This window comes from Tachypleus tridentatus, chromosome 2 (genome assembly GCF_004210375.1).
Source record: "Tachypleus tridentatus isolate NWPU-2018 chromosome 2, ASM421037v1, whole genome shotgun sequence".
NCBI classification, from domain to species: domain Eukaryota; kingdom Metazoa; phylum Arthropoda; class Merostomata; order Xiphosura; family Limulidae; genus Tachypleus; species Tachypleus tridentatus.
This window is the reverse complement of record NC_134826.1, coordinates 116652166-116678273: the sequence shown is the minus strand read 5'-3', so window position 1 is coordinate 116678273 and position 26108 is coordinate 116652166. Positions and strand designations below refer to the sequence as shown.

General features: G+C 32.3%; 1 protein-coding gene across 1 annotated transcript in view; it reads left to right on the top strand.

Annotated features, from left to right (window-relative positions):
• Nucleotides 1-25698, top strand: part of LOC143244904 (AN1-type zinc finger protein 4-like) — a 41704-nt gene extending 16006 nt beyond the window's left edge. Inside the window, exons 6-10 of the mRNA XM_076490411.1 lie at nt 4068-4197; nt 8779-9865; nt 11691-11752; nt 17358-17515; nt 23550-25698. Of these exons, the coding sequence (XP_076346526.1) occupies nt 4068-4197; nt 8779-9865; nt 11691-11752; nt 17358-17515; nt 23550-23685 (1573 nt within the window). The 3' untranslated portion in view covers nt 23686-25698. The remainder of the gene's footprint in view (nt 1-4067; nt 4198-8778; nt 9866-11690; nt 11753-17357; nt 17516-23549) is intronic.
• The last annotated feature ends 410 nt before the right edge of the window (nt 25699-26108 follow it).

The following is a 26108-nucleotide window of genomic DNA, read 5'->3' as shown; positions in this document are numbered from 1 at the left end:
ACATTGTGAACACCCCTTCTCCTTTACTTTGGAGTTGTGTTAGCATTGTCTATGCTATCCAGATAACATCCAGCATTATTTTACCACTTCTCAAACCATATCCCTGTCCCTTTACTGGTGCTTTCTTCTTTAGTTGGGCTGTACCTGTGAACGACAACATGTCTTCTAGCAGTTGTACTTGGAACAAGAGTTCATTCACAACAATATACTTGAATTTCTCTCTTTTCCTTGTACATGTTCCCATTTCATACTTTTTCTGTTGGATTACTTGCTCATAAAACACTTCAGTAATTACACAGTCATTTCTCATGTCAGATGTTTAGAGAGCACCTGTTCCAGGCTCTTTGCTTTTGGGCATCGGACTTCTTCTAATGGACTCATTTCCATTGAATCCATCTTGTAGCTTGTGATATGCCAGGAGCTATGAATCTTGTTGCAGACCACCTCTCTCAGCTAAATTGTATTCTATCCATGAGTCTTTCATTAGATACTCTCTTGATTGGGCACATCTCTTATGAACACCTTTGTCACTCCTCTCAATTGCAAGCTTCATTTCTTTTAGTTACATGCTCTCATTCTTTGACTGTGGCTATTTATGCTCCAAGTGAGGCTTTGTCTTTCTTCTTTCTATATCCTATCCTCCTCTTTAAATCCCTCTTCAGGTCCTTACCTTGGTATGCTGCTCTTTTTGTTGTGTTCCCCTGGTGGTATTTCTTTGACGAGCTCAGCCTTGGTTTCTTCTGCTTTTTTGCTTAGCATCCAGATCTTCCTTCCAGTACTCACTGTCCCCTCTTTATTGTGTCAGCCTAATATATTCCTTTTTTATTAAGGGGTATTGTCTGTCTTCACATGTCACATTTGTTTGGTCCATTACCCATTAGGCCACTCTCCAGTTAAGTATTTTTCTCTTGTCCTATTCCTGTTGTTTTTCCACTTTCTGTCAAAAAGACAGTATGGGTTTTTCATCATTACTTTATCTGCTGATCATTTCCTCCTGACTATCCTACTGGTAATCATCTTTCTTCATTTTTTACTTGACTGTTTGACCATTGTTAGTCAATATTCACCAATGCTTATTTCTGGGTAGCATTGTTCCCTCTTTATTTTCCCTTTCCTGGTATCACAAGGTGTTTTCTTTCCATTTCCTATCCACTCTTTTTGCACTTTCTCTCTTCACCTGCTTCCCATGTCTGACTGGGACTTTAATGTAGATTTGCACACTCTTGCATGTTCTCTGTTCAAGCCATTGACTTCTTGCTCATTTTAACTCTTTTCACTTAAGACTTATTATTCCTTCCCTCTTCCTACCTGTGGTCATTATCTTTGGAATGCTTATGCTGTTGATGCTTTTTGCATCATCTTCCACTACACTTGTGTACTCCTCTACATGCACAAATTTTTCTTCCTAAGACTTCTGCCACTTGGGAAGGATTATACTTTCTTTCCTGTCTTCTTTCCTTCTACCTCACTCATATATACGTGATCATTCAGATGTAAATTGGTTTTTATATCCTTTTCCTGTTGTTCAGTGTCATTTATCATGGTTCTCTTCATTATGAGGGTGATAGCAGTTGCTCATACAATATTGAAAAATCCGGGTCTTGTAGACACCCAATGTCAGGCCTGCTTAGTACTTGGAAAGGTGACTATCTTGGAATACCATGTGATGATAGCATTAAAAATAGGTCTGGCCATCTTCTGTTTTTATCCTGGAACCCTCTCCTTCTCATGTTACTGGATGTGTCCATCAACACCTCTGGTTGGTATATTATTCTCTGGATATAGATGCTTTCAGACTGTTTTCTGATTTGTCACTTGTCTCAATCTCTTGCTTTTTGCTTTTGCCAGGGGTCATGAGGATGTTTCCCACAGTTTGTTGCTTATTATTTTTATCACCTGGTTGTTTTGCTTCCTTCAGGATTTTGATGCCTTTTACTTGCTATCCTTCAATCAACTGTCCATCATTGAGATGTCTGAACATGTTTTCTTATTCCTTTTATTTCCCTTCCATCACTGAAGGTCCCTCCTACCAGGTGCTTGGTGCTTCCTCCTAGGGTATGCTTACTTCCCAAAATTTCTTCAGGCCAAATATAATGGAAAGTACTCAGATCAATCATTCTGGCTCTACCAGTGTCTATTGTGAAATGGTGCATTCTGTAAAACCACTAAAGGTATCATCATGGTGTACAAACAAAATGACTCAGTTGTTCTATACATACCTTGCCAATTCTGTAGATTATCATGGAAAAAGCCAGCTTCAGGGAAATGACTGCCTACTTTTTGGTTTATGCTTGTCTGCTTTTAAAAATAGGGTTTTTATGGTCACGTGTTGTACAGTTTCCAGTAAATGACCTTTCTAGCTGGTGATGTAAAGGGATCCAGGCACTTCTTTGAGTCTTTCCAACAAAAATCTCTCCTTTCTTTTTAAAATGGAACATGGATGATCTTAGTCACTTACAAGTTCTTAACTGCTAGGGTGGTGGACTATAGAGAATCCTCACTGGTTGGTTTTAGTGTAATAGTGTGAGAAGAAGGGTTGTGGTAACACTGTCAGTATAATACAGTTCACTTCTCATACAGCTACTGTGCCTTCCTTCTGCAACCATAGTCTGTCCAATAGAGTCAAGGTGAGTATAAATCACAAGGTTTGATTGTGCCTTAATCACACTACACATATTAGCTCAATGACTACTTGTGTGCAGGTGCTTAGTTGGCCAGGATTACATTTCCCCCATCTATGTAACCCTTGAGACTCTTTTGGTTTTCCCATTCTGGTCATGACAAGATGCAGTCACCCGTGTGTGTGTGTGTCCTTCCAAGGCTTTTGCCATTCAGTGTCACACTCCATGGGATTTCTCTTCTGGCACATTTTGAAGAGAACTCATCAAAGTAGAAGTTTATGTTAACCCCTTCTTGGTGCAGGTTTTTACCTTCAGCATGGGTGTCAAGCATTTTTGTATATGGATATGAGGTATTATCTCAGAAATTATCTTTTTCCTAACCTGAAAATGTATTATGAATAGATACTTACTTGTCCTTTCCAGTTCCAATGCACTTTTTTGCCTTATCCAGGAAGGGAATTATCACAAATGCAAGTGTGTAAGAGGGAGTTATTGTACAAAAAGGTTGTGTCCCTCTCCAATTGTTTGAGGGCTATAGTTGCACAATAAAGTCATCGTGAACCAGAACAGCTCACTTTAAGCAATAAATTTAGGTGGAAATTAGCTCAAGGTTAGTGGCATGTAAATTTCTTTGGCAGAACTGTGAGGGAAATAGCATTTCTGTTTGGAAATTTATTGGAAATACTTTTTCAGGTTGTTAACTTTGGTTGTTCTTATGAATTAAATGATTATTGTGAGCAAAATTAGGCCATATTTTAACTTGAAAATTAAATAATTAAAAAAATTATTATTGAACTTAAATACTTTCAGTGGAGTTAATAAAATGTTTTGGCGCATTATTTTACCATGTTGAAAAGAGTAAAAATAACAAAAACTATAAAGCAAGAATAAGCAAAACTTAGAATATTTTATTTTTTTTAAATTTTTATCCTTCAGTTTCAGTACAATTATTTCTGAAGCATCCTATCAATTATGTTTTTTTGTTGTTTTTCTTTGCTATTACAATCACATTTTTTGAAAGCAGAAAGTATCTGATCTTTAATTTAATTTTTTTAAACTTTTTCTAAAGGAAGTAAATAAATGTATGTTACTTTGGTGCCACAGTTATGCAAAATGCCATTTAATTATTCTTATAATAAAAGTATGATTAGCATATAAAGTTTATACATCACACTTTGTCAATACACATATCTGTTATCAAATATCTGTAACTTAAAGCCTTGGATTTTACAAATTCTTTAAGTTCTCAAGAAAATAATAGTTTTAACTAAATCTTTCTCTCTATCGGTATATCTTGACTAAAGTTTGGTTTCACATATTTTTTTAGATAAATGTTTGATTTTAGTAATTTGCATTAAATCATAAATCATTTTCAATTTTAAGTATTTCACACTTTACATAAAGTTGTTCACAAGAAGTAATACATTTTTGTATTCATTCCAACAGTAGCAACTCATCTAGTCAGAATCTTACAGATGATGAAGCTGAACTTGCCAGAATCCAAGAAAACCTAAACACTAGGAAAAAAATGAGCCTTCTTAAAGAAAAGATGAAGACACATGGCATTAAAAAAAGGGTATTTTTTAAATTTTTGACCTTTAAAATCAACAACATAAAGGGCCCAGCATGGCCATATGGTTAAGACACTCAACTCTTAATCTGAGGGTCGCAGGTTTACACCAAACATGCTCGCCCTTTCAGCCATGAGTATGTTATAATGTGGCAGTCAATCCCATTATTCATTGGTAAACGAATAGCCCAACAGTTGGCAGTGGGTGGTGATGACTAGCTGCCTCCCCTCTAGTATTACACTGCTAAATTAGCGACAGCTAGAGCAGATAGCTTTCATGTAGCTTTGTGCAAATTTGAAAAAACAGAACAAACAACAACATAAGCTGTTTCAGTTTGTGTTATCATTAAATAGTTCACTTTGAATTCAAGAATTCAGTTAACTGCAAAACTCTATGGTCCAAAATAAAAGTGTCATTGTGTAAGATATCTTATTTGATTTTGTTTTCTATATTTTGAGATCACACCTTTTTTCTTTCCAAATTATTGTTAAGTAACATGAATTTTAATTCTTAAATTTTTAATCCTGTCTACTGATATTTTGTTAGTGACATGCTTTTGTTTGTATATGAACTATGTTTTTGAGATGAACTTAGATGCATAAAACAGATTTAACTGTAGTAGTCCCAACTTCTTTGTTTCGTTATTCAAGTATTTAGCAGGATATATGATATCCTTATAATTAAGCCCAGAATATTAAACTAGGCCTAAGGTATATGGTGAATTAAAACTTGTGTACGAAACGTTAATGAGTGTTGACAAAGAATAAACAGAGGTTAAATGCATAAAATCTTGATAAAATACGTACACTTAAACAGTATGCTGTGACTTTCTTTAAAACTCTAATGTTATAAATCTTAATGAAATAACAGAGAAAAAAAATTACCTAATACCTATTCATTGTAAATATTCAAAACACACCTCAAACCATTTTCAAGAAAATAACAGAATTATTTTAAAACTAAGTACTACTACTACAAAGTTTGAGTACATTAAATTAAAATTATATGGGGTCTTGCTACATTGTTACCGTCCATATTATCATGTCTGGGACAGCTGTGACAACAGCTCTACAGTGTAGATTCCATTATAAGAAGCTTTTCTGTAAGGATGTGATATTTATAGTACACCTCTTACTGCTATATGTTTTTCATAATCATTGTAGTGCATGAGGATTGTGTGTACTCTGTGCCTGGGTTAACAGCCCAATCATACATAAATTCATAGGTGCTGCATTCAGCAACTTGACAAGTGTATTTTTGTATGGAATACCAAGAATGCCCATTTCATTCTCCAGCTGTTTGGAAGTAACTTGTATATATGTAAAACATGTTGCTTTTCAAATGGAGGTTTTTTTTGATAATGTGTGTTGTTGTCTGGAACATGTACAAGGCTTCTGCTAATTACCTTTCTTTTGTAGATCCTCTCCTGTTACAAGACAACATACTTTATTTATTGCTCCTGAGGTATAACTTCGCACAGGTCTTCTTCTAGTTGATTCATATTCTTTTGTTGTTCATTGGCATTAAGCACAGGAATATCCCTGTCTTAAAAATTCTAAATCTCCAGTCAGAACACATCTTTATAATTTGAGTTTTTGAATATTTTGGATAGGAAATAGCTGTTAGATAGCTTTTTAAAAAAGTGGTCAGTTTTTTGGTGATGCCAAACAATGCAAAAATATAGTTCTGATACATACTACTACATTGCAACATTATATTGGCTGTGGTTGTTAAATGACCTGATGATTTGCATGTTAAAAGGTTTTTTTTTAATATAATATACTCAGTGCTGAATAAAACATGCTATAAAACATGAAAGGAAATAAAGCAAAACTACACTTAAAATAACTAAATTACTATTTCATCATTTAAGTTGACTAACAGAACAAAACAGGAATAGTGTTGGAAAATGTGCATTGAGAGCTGTGTAGAATTGAGGAAAACTTATCTTGATAGTTAAATATCATGTATAAACTGTTTTCAGAATGCCTTGAAAAGGATGATTGAGTCTTTCCTTTTTTACATTTTCTCATGCATGCAGTAAATGTCATACAGCATATGTTTTTGACTCAAAGGCCATATTAAACACACAGAAATATCTTCCATTCCTTTACAAGTCAACTCCAAGAATAACTAAACAGCAAATTATTGATAAGGAAAATATATATCAAGGTGCAAACGTTTTACCTAGTTTTTATCACAAGAGAGAGAGAGAGAGAACACAATATAATTCATTACTGATCTGCCTATTCTAATATCTATAGTATTTGGATTTTCAAAATATCTACTTATTAGTGAGTCACAAACATATACATAATTAAATACCTTCATGATAAATGATGTGATGGTATTAAAGATAAGAAAATTGAAATCACCAGACGATGATAAAATAATAATGAGGTGTTCTGTTTTTGTACATTAATCTTATACATCCTAAATATCAGTGTAAATAGATCTATATTTGACTACCCCTTAACTCTGTGAGGCACATAAGTACAATTTCACGGTGAAGAAAATCAGAACAACAATTTGTTACAAAAATGCAGATGAATTGAAAAAAAAACTTTTAAAGAAGCATATCACACATAAAAGAATTGGTATTATCTGTCTTAAAGATTATACTCTGTGGCTGGGAAAAATAAAATGTTCTTTCCAAAAGTTAGATTTAAAGTATTTAAATTTTTCAAGCTGCTTATATGATGGAAATGCTGTGAATTTCTATTTGTCATTAACGTGCTTACTAATAAAACCTAAAGAGAAGTTTCAGAAGAAAAAAGAAAATTCTGTTTCTTAATTTTAAGCTCTCCTTTGTGGCTGCATTAGAAAGAGATATTCCAAATCAAGCTGCATTTGATAGTCACACTAACAGAACTTACTTTGCACAAAACTGTGTATGGATTGTGTAACTGGATGTCCAGAACACTAACTGACTGATTTGTGTTATTTTTAGATAAGAACAATTTCAAACGAGATAGTTTAAGTCCTCTTAGATCTAAAGTAGTTGATTATTTTTTTTCTATTCTATAATTAATTGTGTTGACTACTGCACTGCAACAGTATTATCTATACACAATAAAACCCTTCATCATACACTATTAACTAATAAAGATAACATGTAAAGTCACTAGTTAGTTAGCTATCTAAATTTAATCTGTTCTTATATGCAATTGAACTAATTACCTGTACTGCTTGCTGTTATGTTTATAATTATTTTCAAACAACATTGTAGTTCTTAGTGTAATACACAAGATTATGGGTTAGCTGAAAGGAGTATAACTCAAGCACCTATTTACACTCACTAACTGAACTACAAAAACAATAATCATAATAAGAGTAATTTTACATATTAAATATAACCAATGAATAACACCATAATTTAATTTAAACATTTGTACACCTATCTCATTTATCTGCTTATACACTTTATAAAGTTATACAGTAAACTTTGTCCTTCATTGGCACAGCATTATTTCTGTGGATTTACACTGCTGGAAACTGAGTTTTGATACCAATGGTGAACAGAACACAGGTAATCCATTGTGCAGCTTTTTGTTTAACTAAAATAAACACTATTAAATAAACTATTAAAATCGACCATTTATAATGTACATTTTATTTAGATCATATTATAAGCATAATGTGACATATAGCAATACCAATGGGCCTGGCATGGCCTAGCGTGTTAAGGCGTGCGCTTCGTAATCTGAAGGTCGCGGGTTCGCGCCCGAGTCATGCCAAACATGCTCGCCCTCCCAGCCGTGGGGGCGTTATAATGTGACGGTCAATCCCACTATTCGTTGGTAAAAGAGTAGCCCAAGAGTTGGCGGTGGGTGGTGATGACTAGCTGCCTTCCCTCTAGTCTTACACTGCTAAATTAGGGATGGCTAGCACAGATAGCCCTCGAGTAGCTTTGTGCGAAATTCCAAAACAAACAAACAAACAAGCAATACCAATAGGGTGAAAATATTTTATTGAATAAGAAGATATAGTATACATATTTCAGTGACATTGAAAGTATAGTATTATCAACTATTTATTTAGTGTTATGAACCTTAGGTCATCACACTGTGTTAGTGGCACAAAATTATAGTATTTTTAAAGCACAACTAGATCTTGTTTTTTATCACATTGGCAAAATATTCAGTTTGTGGATGTCTGTTAAATTATATATGTTACATGTTAAAGCTTTTAGTTTGTATGGCAGAATTTCAGGAACAACTACAATATAGATTTCTCAAAGATATAGTATTTCAGAATATTTTTTCTAATAACATATGCAACTCAGCTTTAAACACTACATTGTTGTGGTAATTATGGTCAAGTATTAAGATGTGTATTTAGTATAAATTAAATGCATAAAAGTTAATACTTCATGAAGATTTGAACAACACATTCAGGTGAGCAAGTCATATGTAGAAATTCTGAAAAGCATTTTTATTATATGAGCTAGTATGAGAAAATTTCCCAAGATTTTTTAAAATTAAATATTTGTTGAAAATTTATTATTAATGTGTATTTTTATACTTAATTCAGTTGTATGTGACCTTCTGTAAAAAAAGTAACAATAATAATATTTTTTTTTTTAGACAAGGAAAAAATCTCGATCAGGATCTGTATCCCTTCCTGCAACTAAATTGGGACGAAAGAAATCTCCATTAACAATTGTTGGTGGCACCCACTCAAGTCACCCACTTCGTTTACCACCAATAAAAACAACCTCAAGAAACAGCTCTGAAAATCATTCTGCAGAAAAACGTACTATTGCTCTTAACTCGCATTCTCAGACTGGAATATCAGTTTCTAGTCCAATTATGCAAAAAGAATCTGAATTCAATGCAGCTACACCTTTGACAGTTGAAAGCAACAGCACTTACCTGTCAACTCGTTTTCAGCAAGATACAATGCAGAATAATGAAAATTTTTTATCACTGTGGACTAGAGGTAATGGTAGTTCCTCTCATAGGAAAGATGGTGATGAATTGGTTGATTTGGCTGCTAGCCTATTGTCTATACACCTTTCTCAAAGTCGCCAAAAGCCATGGAGGCAAAATCTTTCCAGGTCAAGAGATACTCCTGAATCTCGTTCTTCAAAATATACAAGCTATGAATCTCTACCTCAGTATAGAAAATCTTCAGGTCTTGGTGTGTCTCAGTATAGTAACATTTCAGCTGATAATGAACTTTCTTCATCCAATTTACCTCAAAAAGACAAAACTAAGGATAAAGAAACTATTCCCTCACATAAGACATCTACTAATAGGTCAAAGAACTCAACTAGACTTATGTCTGAAGGAGGAACTCTTCCCACTACTTCTAGACGGTTACTTGACCTTGATCAGTGGCTTCAAAGTCGTCCACGAACTACTCCCGTAAAAGGAGATGTGTATAGACCATTTGATGGACTGTTGAAAAATGGACGATTTTGGGCATCAAGAAATTCTTTCAACAATGATCTTCAGAAAACTGATTCTTCACAGTCCAATAGTCATCTTTCTTTGAGTAGCTCCTTTAATAGTACAGTACTCAGTCCTCTTTCACACTCCCTTTCAGATTATCGTGACAGAAGATGGTCACAAAATCAGCTAGTGCCTTTATTTATTTCATCTCATGAAAATTTAAATTCATCTCCTAAAATGCCTGATCAAGCAATGTTGAATAGTCCACAAGACAAATGTGAGTATGATAGAAAGTCTTTGAGAAAGTTTCTTTAAATTTAAATATTCTAATGCCCTACATAATTTTGCAAAATAAGAACAAATACTGGAAAGTAGTTACATAGATTTAACAAGTAATTTTATAATATTGTTTACTAACTTTGAACTAATGGTATAAGAAGGGTAATAAGTCAGTTATAATACACTTAATTAGTTATAATACAGATTAATTTTATATCCAAGCTATGTTATAAATGTCAGTAGCTAGAAAAGAAATAAAGAAATATTTAAAATTTAAATGAAAATGTTCTTGTTTCATTGATAACACAATAATATATTTATACATTTTAATATGGAGTTATGTTTTGTAATACTTTATTGAAGCTTAACATACAACATATATAATAAAATGAAAAGCCATTGAACAGACAAGAAATTAAAACTGTTTGAAAAATAGCCAAGATTTGTGTCTACTGACAAGACATTAATACAAAATTTTTTTAAATGGTTTAAAAAATTAAAAGTAAATGGTATACTATTTAATATAGCACAATGGACTAATACTAAGTGACTTCTAAAGTGAAGGACACAGTAGGTCTGCATACAGATAACTCCAAAAATATCTAACTTTATCTACATGAAAACGTGAATTTTATTTCAGGTTTCTTGTCTTAATAGTGCTATAATTTATTCTTTTGAAATTTTAAGAAAAGTAGCATGTGGTTGAAACACCTGCATTTGTCAGTAATATCCAGTGTTATAATTCCAAAGCTTACTAATGAAATTGATGATTTGCTCTTTATATAAATTATTCTTTGTGTATCGACACATGTTGTTTTTCTTAGGAAATGTTCAATTATGATACTGTAATGGGTTGAACTACATAAGTCAAAGGCAAACTTAAAGTTTTTAATTAAAGTTAAATATTTTATGACCCAGTGTTATGTCAGTCACATAATCTTATACAAGATATGTAGACTTTCATTTATGAATAGTGTTTACATGAAAGTAAAATGTATAAATGTTTGTAATAAATTCCAAAGAAATTAAAAACTGTTATTATCTATTTTTAACAAAACTCTTATAAGAGAGTCATTTACAGGTTAAGTTAGTGAAAAGTCTTTTTTTTTCCTGATAAACAATATTTATTTTATGTAGTGCAAAAATCTTGATAAAGTTAAATACATGAAATCATTCAATTTGAAATAATATGTTTACTTTGTGTAGTGTAAAAATCTTGATAAAATTAAATACATGAAATCATTCAATTTGAAATAATATGTTTACTTTATGTAGTGTAAAAATCTTGATAAAGTTAAATACATGAAATCATTCAATTTGAAATAATACGTTTACTTTGTTTAGTGTAAAAATCTTGATAAAGTTAAATACATGAGACCATTCAATTTGAAATAATATTAGGCATCATTGAAATTTGCATGTGTAATTTTTACAAGCAAACTTATTTTACATTGAATTGGGATGACTAGTTTTCTTAGACTGACATCACTTTTTTATTTCTTTTTTGATAAAATCTGTATAAATGAGTGATAATTGTACAAGCATTAATAGATCTTTATAATTAGATGTATCAGTTCATGAAGAAGAATAGGAGCAATTGGAAATTTTGTTTTACTGATAAATTGCTCATTTTATACTATCTAAGAATATTTTGTTTTCGAGTTATCTGAATAAAAATAAAACTTTTGTTTTTATTTTTCTGGTTCTCCAAATTTGTTTTTAATCATGAAATACTTTCTAATAACTGTAATTTTATCTTTATTCACAACTTATGTTAATAAGCCATTCACTAGAATAATATTTATCTTTTCTGTAAATAACAGCTAGAAAAAATGAAAAGCCAATATCTCCAGTGGCTAAAAATGAAGGTGTATCTTGTCGTAAGGTATGTTTTTATTCTATTATAAGTAAAAATTGTTTTTGACTGTGCTTTCTCTTAATTAAAATATTAGATTTATTTACAGTTTCACCTGAAGCATTTTATTCTGTAATTATTAAAGACATTTTTGTCTTCACAATGAAAAGATTAAAATACAAAATATGAATGAAGGTGAAAAAGTCATTATTAATTATACAGTGCAATATTTCAGGCAGAAATATATATATAAATCTAAAATTTTCTTGAACATAAAGTGTGAAAAAAAGAATTTTCTACACACACCCACACGCACATATATGGTCAAACTACTGGACATAAAATCTTATCAACAGACGTTTATAATTTCAGCTGTAGGACACACAGTAAATGTTACCACTTTGGGTACACCTTATTTGACTGACACCATAATTCAGTCCAGAGGTGTGGGTGACCCATTGGGGAATTTATAAGCCTTTATTTGCATGGAGACTGAGTGTTATGTGGACAACCTTTGCCTCCTGCTGTTGCCCTTGCAAATGTAGTTTATTTTTGGTTGGGACCTTTTGGGTCATGATTCCCTATTGTCACAGACTTGTCTTCCAACTTCTTATCTATGGGACCTTTGGATGGCTCTATTTTGGAGATGTTTCATGTTTGACATGATTCCAGAGTCTTTGGAGTCAAGGTTAGCTTTGTTTCTTATCTGATGACCCATTTGTCTCAGTCAGAACTGAGCATAGTACCAGTTTCTCCCTCTGACCCTCTCCTTTCCTACCCTTCCCTTGGTGCCAGAATTCATTGTTTTTCATGATGATGCATGGCATGCCACCAATTGTTCTGGTAACTATCTGGTCAGTTTGGATCTAGTGGAAACTCTTCTGGCAATCTTCATTCATCAGTGGAGTCCTTTCATATCTGATTTTGGTTCATAGATTTTTGTCAGAGAGATTCTTCATAGCTTTCCTATCCTTACTTGTCCCACATGCCTATTTTTGTTCCTACTCTTTGAGATCCCTTGTCATGCCAATGTCTGTTCAAAGTAGCACTCCATTACACAATGGGCTATTGAAGCTGCTTCACGTGGTTTTGGATATTTTACTCCTGCCTGTTTGTTGTTGCAAAAAGTACAGGGTACTGGAGCCTGGTCATTGACCTGCCCATCTCTTCTGTATTAACTTATCAGACAGCCCTATCTCATACTTTCCGTTTTCCTAGTTACCACAGGATATTTTTCCTTGTTCTTGTTTTTTTTATTCCTTCTTTCCAGATACATTGACTGCCTAGGTGTTCAGTACTACCAGATCAGGACATTAATATGGTACTCCATTCCCTTACTTTAACACTGTTTGACTCATTGCCTCATGCTCTTTGTTTCATCTATTCCTTGAGGAGTATTTTCTTTTCCTCTTGTCCTCTTACCAACCTGCTTTGTTCCATGATACCTCCCATCAAATCTAACGCCTGACCTTTTCCCTTGTTTCTCGTCTTTGTTAGTCTTTGGAGGAGATTTTGCAATTGGGCATGTGGACCACTCCTCAAACATTTATCTTTCAATACTTACTTCACATTGTCATTTCTGCTTCCTTGGGGTATTGCCTACCACCTGTGGCTATACTTGAAACTTTGATGTGGCTATGGGACTAAGTAAGTATTTATTAATACAGTAAGAACCTGTCTAAGGATAAGTATCTATTAATACAGTAAAACTTGTCTAAGGTGGAATCGCACATGACAGAATAAAATTTCCAGCTTAAGCAGGTTTTTTTGGCTCAGACATAGTGAACATGAATTTCCTTAATTATATATAATTTTTGAGCGGAATGCTATACTTGCTTGACTCAAGGGAAGTAAAACATTTGTGAAGAAAGTTATTATAATGTTTATGCTACATTTATTATAATAAGAACAAAAACAGAATTCAAAATATACAAAAGTACATAAAATCTTAATCAAATTTATTTGAAGAAAGTGTCCAGTTTCAACTGTTTCGTCTTTTTAATGGGCTTTCTCATACCGTTAAAAGAGAACGTCAATTCTATGGCCTTTTCATGAAGTTTATTTTCCGAATCACTCATACTGTTACCATCTTGCAATTCTATTATAGATTTTAAATCAATTTCATCAGTTTCTTTTAAAACATTCTTGTTGACGTTCACAAAACTTTCCATGTTTACAGAATCATCTGGATCAATCTTCACAATCAGAGTTTGGATTTCAATAGAATAGTCATAACAAACAACCTTTCCACAATCTCTGCTCTCATCAAGAATAAATCCACAGTTTCAAAAGCACTTTATTATGCATTCATCTTTTACGCATTTTATTGAATGACTTAAAAATCAATTGCATCTAACGTGTCAGTTTTCATAGTCATTTCAAATGCTCTCTTACAGTCGTCCCTGTTTGCAATAATATGCTGAAGCATCAATATTCTGTATTTCAGTTTTATACACTGTATAATTCCATTATCTAGTGGCTGTAGAACTAATGTTGTACATGGAGATAGAAAGACTAAACAAGCATTTGAAAGTTGAACTTTTGTGTGACAAGTTGTATTATCTAGGAAAATTAGAATATTCCTATTTTCTTGTTCCATTCTTTTGTTTAATTTGTTCAAAAATTCCTCTAATATAGCACTTGTCATCCACACTTTATTATTTGCTTTCCATCCCACAGAAAGTTGATTCTTCCTTAAATTTTTGAAATAGCATGAATTTTCACTTTTACCTACTACCCATGGTAAATGTTCCCTAAATTTTAAAATTAGGGAAGATAGGAATTTATTTTTCTCATGAGAATTATTTAAAGAGTAGAATTTTGCACTTAAAAGACAAATATATTTCTACAAATCATGATGAATCTTATTTAACTGCAAAAATAATGATGAAAAAAAAAGAACAGAATATATTTAACCAATACTTACTGTAACAAAATGTCTGAGAATTATTAATATTTAAATAAATTATTAATTAAACAAGAATTTATTAATATTTAAATAAATTATAAGTTAAATAAGAAATTAATATTTAATCAAAAACATTTTTCCTGCCTTACTAAGTTTCTAATTCTACTTGTTGATAGATGAGGTAGGTGAAAGATAGTTTTCCGTCCGAGTTACACAGGTTCCGTCGTAAAGAGGGCCTTTTATAAGATAAATCTTAATATAATACTGCAAAATTTTGATATTTCTGGCTTGTACAGGTTTCTGCCCCTTGCAGTTTCCAGCTTAGACAGGTTTTACTGTACTTTCTTTTCTCTCAGGGGCTCTTCTTTCAAATTTCAAACCCTGGGTCCTGCTTTCTAGTGAGTGGTGTCTGACTAGCCTTTCTTTACATACACAAACAAATCCGTACTATACATCATATTGATTCTCGTGCCCCTTCAATGACTCTGCATGCTCACCTTTGAGACGGGATGTTTCACAATATCATTGGATGTCAATAAAGTTGTGATATTTTCTTCATAAATAGGTCCATTCAGGACAGTACCATTCATGAATGTTAAGGATAAAGCAAAGAGAATAGCTGCTCATCCCTGTGATGCCTTTATTGAACAAATCAGTATGGTCTGCTTTTCAAAATATGATTTTCTGATCACCCACCACACTGTCTCAGGTGTAGCTGTTTCTCCAGACTCTCCAACACTCTTCATCTTGCCCTTTTTTATAGTGAAGTATGAGAGCCCTTACCACTTTTGAAATCCAAGTTTTTGGGATAGTTGACCATGGAGGTATCCTGCTGGATGGGTTCCACATTCAATTCAAAATGAGGCAGTGGTTTTCTGCCAGTGTAAAAGGCATACCATCATCTGGATTGAATGGCACATGCCAAGGAGTAATATGTCTCAATGCAGTTCACTCCTTTGATTGGTTACCCTCATCCTACCCTTGTGAGGAGGTTAGCACTCTTGGATATTAAATGAACCAATCAACTCAAGTTCTCATATAGGTTTTGGGTTGTATATGTTTCTCTCTCTATTTTTCCTTCTGTGTAGTGGGTCATAGAGGGTATATGTGGAATGTTTCCATTTCTGTCCTGGGTGCTCTCTCATTCTCTCTTGCAACAGGGGTTATTCACTTTTCGATGTTTCGAACCAGTGTCATGTTTGCATAAGATGATTGCATGTAATGGACTTCCATTGGATACTGGATGACACATTCCTGGATCACTAGTTCAATGCTCATCCTGTGTTGTGCCCTGGAGTCAGTGTTTTCTTCACATCCACACTTTGGTTGAAGCTGGTATGATTCTCATCCTTCCCTTGCATGGATGTTAGTACTCAGTGAGGAGGCTTTAGATGTAGTTTACTTACTAACTACAGTCAGTTGCATCCTAGCCACTCTACAACATAGGACACATCCTCCATTACCAACTTTACTTCTGTGAGATTGAGTTTCTATATTTCAACCATTTGGGATTATTTTCCTGACTTATCCTCTCACACTTGAGTGGGCTAGTTTTTCTTCTGCCACGTTTATTCCAAGCTGTTCACCATGAGAAGAAACCTGATTTAGAAGTGATGTGGCACCCCTCCTCTGATCATCTGATCTATTTTTCTTATTATGGGTATGTCTGTTCTTCCCTCACACTGGTCCTCTCCACCTTTCCAATGTGAGATTCTACCTAATCTTTTAAGGGGAAGAAAGTACTGCATTGGAAGTTATAATATTCTCTACTGAAAATGTATTTCTGATAGGTACTTCCCTATTGGAAGTACTCTCACACGTAGTTCCCACCAACATCAGTTTCTAAGGATGTGTGAAGAGATTTTAGCATGTAATTTAAAAAACGTTTGCATGTAGAGGGCAACCCAATAGAGGAAAAGCTAATGCTATGAGAGGAAGGAAGTACCTTTCAGAACTACATTTCCAGTATAGGAAAATGATAATGTTTGTCCAACTTAATAGTTGATCCCAAGTCATACTATAGTTTTCCAATATCCTCAATGTATATAGAGCTATGAATGAGGCAATTTCATTAACAAAGTTTACCCAAATGCCCTTTCAGTATTGTTCATTTAATTAAGAATGAACAAAGTCCCAGGCATCTTACAGTTAAGTTAATTAGATTCTCCCCCCAGACCCTAAAAATGTGATTTTCTTAGGTAATCGTTATTGGCATCTTATGAAAGCTTTTTGAAAATATAAAAACACAAAATCCACACACTATTCCTATCATCTAAATAATATCCTCTAAAAAATAATTAACAAATTACTAAGGTAAAATATTTGTTAAGTGACTTTCCCTTGCCATTTAATATGCACATCAGCTTTTAAGACCATGAGGGAACAATTTATATTTAAAGTATATATATGAATAGTCAACAATGCAAGATACAAAAACCTCCATTTATATATCAACATACTGCTTTATTCTTAGTATATTTCAGTGCTTGGAATTACCCACAAAGTGTGCATTTTTCATTATTTACATTATCTGTAGAGTGGGTATGTTTTGAGTCTTAATTTTAAGTTTTCAATAGTATCAACTTAACCCATGTACATGTGCCTATATATTTTTATTTTAAAAAAATGAAAAATTAAAATCTGAGTAGTGTTCATTTGTGAATATTTGATCAGTGCTTTAAAAACAACTGTTTGTTCATACATACTGTGTATTTTATTTTTTCACAGACATCTTCAAAATCCAGCAATAAAACAAATTCTGGAAGAGCAAAAACAAAAGGCAATTCAGAACAGAAATTACCAACATTAAAAACCAAGAAGAAAACAGGCAAAAAGTGTGCATGGTGCAATAAAAAAACTGGAATTGCAACAAGTTATACTTGCAGGTAATTTTCATATAGTTGTGTATAATTTAAATATATATGTAAGTACCAAAAGTCTAATGCAAGTAAAATATAAGTTATTTTTGTTTAAGATTTGCTTTCAATACAGTACATTACCTCTACTCACACAAATAACTGTTCTTGTTTAGTGCTGCACTCAGTGTGCAAAGTTATTTGTTTTTGCGTGCCAAGACAAGAGGGAAGACATGAACTCACACATACCCTGTGGTCAATGTGGTTCAACAGTGTCTTACATGTGAATAATCATGTGACAACCCTCCACCAATAGAATGTGACACACCCTCCTGATGCATGTCACTTCCTTTATTTGATTCTACTGATCTATACACCTTTCCAAAGTATTTCACCTACTTGAGTATTTTTCTGGTATATCTTCCACCTCATTACCTCTATATTACAATCTACAGCTCTTTCCCTTCACAAATGGCTTTTTTGCTTTTGAGATATTTTAGGGTGGGACGTTGTCTGTGTCAAATTAGTTTTTCTTCCACTTCTAAATGGGACTCAAGGGTGGCTCTTTTCATCAACCTATTCATTTTTCTTTAGATGGGGGAAGGGGGTACTCCTGTTACTTTAATATCATGTGGGGTTGCATTTGTGTTGCTACATTTGATTATTTTCTTGTTTGATAACTTGTTTGTCCCTGTGACCATTGCTATGTTCTCAATACAGATTAGAGTTCTATGATCAATCTGTTCCACCTCAATCAGTTATTAGTTCCTTCTCTTTTTATTATATTGTCCTTTATACACTTTGGCAGGTCATTTCTCTAGGATAATTTATATTATTATGCCCATGTTCTTATTTTTTATCTCTCATGTTGCTTTCTTAGGTTTATTCACCACTGAATTGGGTACCAGTTTCTGCCTTGCCTTTTAAGCTTATTTTGAATCTGTTTGTTTTTGTCTATGGTTCCTCATCCACTTACATTGGTTGTCAATGCACTCAGACTGGACTGGAACCTGTTTATACTTTTACTTTCTCCTCCCATTGATCCCATTCATTTCATTCATCCTTGCCATTCTGTGTTAGACATTATTGATTGCTCCTTCCTGGCTGACATGGATCTGATTTTCTCAGCTGCTGCAGCTCAATATATTTTTTGTTCTAGATAGATCTTTCCTACCCTCCATTTTGGTGGCTTATGTGGCATGTTCTTCCTTTTCTTCATTTTTGTTTTCCTTCCATCTAACACCTTTATTTCCAGTCACATTAGATTGCCTTCTATGTCCAGTACCTGCTGTGGGTTAATTCTTTGCCTTCAAGGCTTCTTTTTCTTTGTTCCCTTTCATTTATAATTTTTCCAATACTTTATTGTTCTTTAGTTTTTGATTGGATAAGTTTTTTCTTCCTTGTCTCTTTTTTTCCTGTAATCATTTCCTGATGTTTTCACTTTCTTCAGACACCTTCCTTTTTATCTGCATCTCACACTTATTGTATGTTGGAGATACTTCTACTGTTGAGCACTGGAACAATAACTCGGAGATTTATATCTTATTATGTGTATCTGTTATCTCTTTTTTCTTTCTTTTTTTTCCTTACTGGGGTGCTTTCTTCCACCTTTCACCGACATTCACTCTTGAGTGAGACTGTGACTTGTTAAGTTACCTTTTTGTATATGTACCTCTTACTTTTCAGAGGCATGTCCCCTTTTTTTACTTTATGGATCCCACTTTGTGGAGAGTGGTGCCTGTCCAAGTATACTTAAACTTGTCAAATCTACACTGTTAGGCCATGATGAATTAACAGTTATAATTTAAATGGATCACTAAATGCACTGTTGAGATTGAATGTTCCACAAGATTGTTTGTAGTTTTTCTCACGATATATTTGCTTCATCTGTATAACTGTTCTGTACTGTACCAACATAAGGAATTCATGGGCAAAGCAGAATGGTGATAGCTTCCCATTCCTTAAATTGAATTAATTATGAGCCACTGTCTTTTCAAAATTAGGTTTTCACGTTCTCTTTCACATTGGGGTAATGGGCAGACTCTTAGGTTAATCATTGGAGGTTCAACTGTACTTCCAATTACAACAACTTTATTTAATTGATGAATGCAGTGATGAGTAGAGCTCATTAGTTATTAACTTAAGGTTATTTATGGTTGGACCAAGGGAAAGGATTCTGAGACTGAGATTCCACAAAGTACCTCAATTTTATTTAAGTTCTTACAATGACATACACTCTTTCATTAACATTAACTTCTTTCATAATCAAAACTTCAAGTTAACTGTTACTTACAATATTTTTCACATATAAGATACTCAACCATATTATGGATACCAACTTATTTTGTATAGTTACTTTGCTGTTCTATTCTGAACAACATTGACTGAACAAGAGAAATAGCAGTCTTACTTAACATCAAAGTTGAGGGGGTGTTCCATCGTAGGTTAGATATCTTCATCATTTTAGAACTGTTGGCTTGCTCTGAAGAAGAATCAGTGCACCTGTTGCAACTTTAAAAAAAGAATGTAAAGACTTTGGAGAACTGCTGATTAATTAATTATTAACTAACTTTCTAGCTCCAGACAGGATTGTTTATATGATGGATTCCTTACATTATTATGAGTTTCAAAGTATTGTGCATAACAACCTGCAAGTAGTTCTCACACTTCATTGGTTAATTTATGCAACTCTTTAGGCTTTCCCAAAACAAAAACTCCAAAGTAATTGGTTACTGTGATGGCAAGTGAGTCAATTGCCTTTTACTGCAGTCTGTAGTAATTAATTTTATATCAATGTGCCAATTTTTGGTGCTGTCATAAACTTTTTAGTAGCCTTTTCTGTACTACTAGATCAGTGTAAGTAACTTATAACTGTTGAACTCATGACTAATATTTTTCTCTCAGTGTGTTTATGGAGGTGCTAGGCATTGGTTCTATTTTATGTATCTCATTAAAGTGTGATTCCCAATGCTAATTAACTAGCTGACTATGCTTTGCCTATTGTTTGACCTAGTTTTGCAACAGGCATAATTTTTTATGCCATTTCTTCATGTATGCATACTGCACCTAGAAACCTAGATTTTCTTTAGTTTTTCTTAACACCCAAGCAATTATATAAAACTATTTAAAAATACCAATTGTTTCACTGGGCTTAGTGTATACCTAGTACAGAGGTAGTGTGATCTTCCATGTATGATCCTCTACTGCAAGAATCCACCTTTTTAGGGTGTACTTCAAATGTTTTTGAAGGATGCTTCTTTATTTCCCTTTCACTGGTCTTTCCACTTATTCAGTGCAGGATTCTAGGTATTTATGTGAGAAGAGGTAATGTATTGTACTGAAAATGTATTTTCAATAGGTTCTTACCTCCTCTCATGTTTCCCATCCTTCCTCCCTACTGAAAACCAGTGCTTCCATTTTCTGCTAAAACTCGAAGTGATAGCTTGGCAAAATTGAATAGAGGGAATCGCACACACTCTTATTGATGAAGGGTTTTTGTCACATGATGATTTACATGTGAGATGCAATTGAACCATATTGATCATGGGAGCTCAAGCCTTGTGGCATGCAAAAACTATTTTCATATAGAGGGCAGCACTGATTAAGGATATTTATTTATTTGATTGGAAGTAAGTACCTTTCAGAAATAAATTTTTAGTATAGGAAAATTATAACTTCATGTTCAAAATAAAAAATAATTATGTTAAAACTCTAGTTCCATAAATGTATAATTACTAGGTTTATACTCATTTTTAAGTAATATTATAAAAAATGACTTGCTACGTAAAATAATTTTATTAACCTACACTTCAGAAGTCAGTTAAAGAATAAATGGAATTCATAATGTTTAAGCCATGACAAACAAAAGTACTTTTGTAAAGTAAAGCTTGTCACTGCTCTCAGTTTGTTTTGCACTTCACACTTCTAATGATCACTCATGTGGTCTGAAATAAACAAACATTAGTCATTCAGCTTATTCTACCTTCTAAATCAACATTTTATAGCTGTGGTTTCGTATTTGTCAGTTCGTGACATGGTTACCATTAATAGCAAAGACACTATAATACTGTACTGGCATACTTAAAATTAGTGGTTTTAAGGTTTTAAAAGTCCTAATGTATGTTCAATTGCTCCTCAGAAAGAGCTGTTTACAGCTGGGTCATTTTTAGTCTCTAAAGTCATTGACAAGATGTGACATGTCTCATCCAGCATTCTATACATGCTTGATGAACTTAAAGCTTAGTGAGCATGCAGTCCACTTCATTCTATCAGTTCTTATTTCTTATGTTAATCGGTTAAGCACAAGCATAAACAATCACACAATGTTCTTTCTGTAATCTATAATATAATTGATATTAATCCTCAGATTAGAGGTTGGTATGTTTACTAATATATTTTACTGCTCACCCACACTTCCATCACTGTCACAAAGTATTATATTCTTGGATGAGAGTTGGTTGAGATCTAATTTCAGATTTTTCTTAAAGCGAGTGTACTCTGGCTGCATAGTGAAATGCAACTTATCTGTATAATAAATATTGCTCCACATTACATTGATCTACTGGATGTGTTCTTGGCAAGTGGAAGGCAGGCTGTTTTGTGACTTACTGTGAGTAGAATGAAACTCTGTGATTTGCCATACAGACAAACATTGTAAAATCTGTGAACATATGATTCAGTTTTGGAATAGTTACCAGATACTTTTGAAGAGTCAAAATTGTTAAATAACAGCCATCATCTTGTGTTGTAGAAGATAGTCTATTTGGTCCCATATATTTGTGCATCAGTGCCATTGATTCGATGATAGTGTCACTTTGAAACACTTGTAGCCAGTTCTATGGTTAACTAGCTTCCACTAATCCAGTAGCTTTTTGCTAAAGTAAAAAGTCGTATATCTTATTTGGATCCCATTGTTCATAAATATTTAATTTTTAAATCTTGTGATCTACTTTATAGTGCCAGTTGAGACAAGAATGTGAAACAACTGCTATAACATAGACTGATGGACTATCTGTGTGCATTTCAAATCACATTATGGCTCATCAGATGCATGATTAATGATTTGTAACAGTAGTTAAGGCTTTGTTTTATGGATTGTAGATTTAGATAATTAAAAGGTAAGTTTATAAATATTGGCTTTGATCAATTATATAATCCATTAAAATGTTTATATTGGTCTAAGTAACATGTTAATTTAAAAAAAATAGCCACAAAATTTTAGTTTTCGAGGAGAGCAGTTTGTATGGAACATTAGTGATTAGTTTTAGTAATTAGGAAAATTATTGATTTGTAGGAATAATTTAGCAATTTTTTATAGAATATAGTTGAGATAATTTTATCTTCTTCAAATAAATTTTTAAGATCAAAACATTATTTTTGCATCAAATATGTTAAGTATACATGTAAAGAAACATTTTTACAAAATGTGTATGGTTCTTTATGAAGAGTACAAACATTAAAATTAATCTTGAAGTATTAACAAAGAAATGATTTATAGATTTCTGTAATCATTCTTAAATAGCAGCTAATAAAGATAATAGGATTACTTACTCTAAGGAATAAGAAATTGTGATATTTTTTCCAGAATATATATATGATGTGCTGTAATACCTAAAAGTTGTTTTTATTGTTCCTTGAGAAGCTTATTTGAACCAGCTGATAGGTTACATTGCATTTTATTATCAGGAAGAAGGAAATTAAGGAGAGAAGCTTATTGTGGATTGTTTCCAATTGAAATTGTCATAGAGCCAGATAATAATATTATTTTGTAACTTCTGACTGAATAATAAGACTTGGAGTTTAAATTACAGGAAAAGTTTCTCCTACCTTTTTTCCTTAATACTGCACTAATAAGAAAATTATTATCCATTTTAGCTTAAAACTGAAAACATAACTTTTTACAGACCAAACATTAATTGTAGATTTCTTTCCGTGTTTAGAGTAAATATATACATGTAAAAGCATTTAGTTGACAATTTCTGTCTTGTTTAAGTTAAACTATTTGAACACTGTTTTACATTTATTTCATAACTTCAATAATGTATTTTGCAAAATATTCTAACAGGTGTGGTAAAAACTTTTGTGCAACTCATCGCTATGCAGAACTTCACCATTGTACATTCGACTATAAAACGGAAGGACGTCGTTTAATACAACAAAGTAATCCTCCAGTAAGAGCACCCAAACTTCCAAAGATATAGTTTTTCAAATTATTTGGATCTCTAAGCACAAATGCTTTTTTAATTAAAAAGTAGGGGTACATGCAAGTAAGAAGTGCCTTTTCTACCCATTGTATCACAAACATTGTTAAATACATGACCTGCAGCTCATTTTGTTATTTTGTAATGGTGTTTTTCCCAATATTGAAGAAGGAATGCACCAATCAGATTATTAAAATAAACCTTTGTGTATAGAAAGAGTTATTGAAATTTATTGTTAATTTCTGTATTTAATATTAAAGTTTTCTAGTTGATAAATTTAAAATAAACTTTACTCTTTAATTACATGTTTGTATTGGATATAAAGAACTTTTTACAGCATATTATTACATTTGTTTTGAATTTTGTCATTGAAAAACAATCAGCTGCTTGAATCCACTTTTTTAAGTTCATTTATTAATCAAATGTGTATAATAACAGATGTAGTTAAATCAATATCATTAACAAATTTAGATGAACCATCATTTTAAAAAAACAGAGATCTGTTTAATTATTAAGAAGTAATACTTAAACATTTTCATAATACTTTATGAAAATGTTTGGGTCCCAGCTTTAATCAATTGTATCATAAATAATTATTTTATAATAAAATTTTAAGTTTTTAATACGTGGTATGAAAAAGAAATGTAAACACCAACCTAAAACATTGATATTGGACAAAAATTAACATTTTTATTTTCCTTCCAAGATGTGTATTATGGAACCTACTTTGTCATTGTGAAACAGAAAACAAGTAGTTTAATTTCAGTGCTATTTACTATTTATTTTTAAGAAACATGTATAAAATATTTATACAGCAATAGTTTATGAATAATAAAAAATAACCTTGAGCAGAAAGTGTTATGGATGCATAAGTTATTTCTGGTATTAATAATCATGTATTAAAAATGATATTTTTCAACACAGTATGTCAGTGATAAAGTATATAATGTTAAGGTAGAAGATCTTAGAATGACTAAGAATAACTGTTATTAAATTATTTGTCATATGAACTTTGTTTCTTTGGACATGCCTACTAGAAAAAAAAATGTTAGACAACTCACATTCTTGCAGTTGCTTTGTGTTGTAATTTTATGTTTTTAATGTAAATATTTATCAAATTTAATCTCTGACAAATACTTTTTGTAAACTTTCAATGAACATGAGATTATAAAAAATAAAATGTACAGAATATTTTCACACATATGTGAAGTTGTATTTGGTATAAGATTTTAACTCCAGAGTTGGAGACTTTATCAGGCACTTTTTGGTTAGCATAAGGCCTAGTTAGTTCTTCACTAACCAACTTGTGCATAATGAGGAATTCTGCACTGGAGCTGAAAGTTTGCACCATGCAGATAAACCTTCAAATAACATATGGTAAGATGTCTGTAGATTTTACTTTGTTTTATCGAACTCTTACAATTTTCATGTGATTGTTATAAGTGTAACAAGATCTGAATATATCTCAAATGGGTTTCTTACCTTAATATCAGAGAAATTTAATTTCCAGTTTGAATTTTCTCATTTATGTATTTTAATAGTATTTGATGGTACTTGCATGTGGAGAGCTTCCATCAACCATCATAAAGCTGCCCAAGTTACTTCAAACCACCATCTTTCTAAATTCCTCTGCACAGTCATCTACAGATATTCCAAATTTCTACATTCTCTACAAAGAACATATCATATCTCTAGGATTTCATTATATCTAATAATACATAATTTCTAATTTTTTACATTCTGTTCAGATCTTTTCTACATTCCAAATCTGCTTAGGTTAAAGTAAATCCTGTGTTGTGCTTTTGTCTGCTTACAAGACAGTTCCGTATTATTTATTAACTGCAATGATTTCTATATTTCTGAGGTTCTGTAGATCAATTTTTTTACACATGCCAACCTGGCTGAGAAATTTTAGAAACCTCTGTCTTTGTATCATTTAGTATTTTAATCGTTTTTGTTTTATATGGGACTAAACTAGATATATGTAGTTTTATCCTTATAAGTCTTAGAAGATTGTTTTTAACTTTATTCTCAATTTTGTAGTGATATTTATTTATAAACTTATTTTGTTTTCTTTTTATTTTTTATTAAAATTTGATATTTACTACATCTTCAGTGTCTTTGATTCATCTAACTACTAAAAGATTATTATACCTTTGATAAACACTTAATTTTTTTCACTTCTATCAACATACATTTATTAGTGTGATGTGTAAAATATAGTATTTGTACATTTTGATAGGTCTCATTGTTTTTATGACCACCACAACATTCAGAAAGTCTTCTTGAAACATGTTTAAAAAGATGAAATCCAGGTTGTCATAACATAGTTTCTGAACATACAACCTTTACTAAATAACAATATAAAGCCTTGTTGTGACTTATCAATCAACTTTTAAGACAAAAACAAAAGTTGAAGTAAA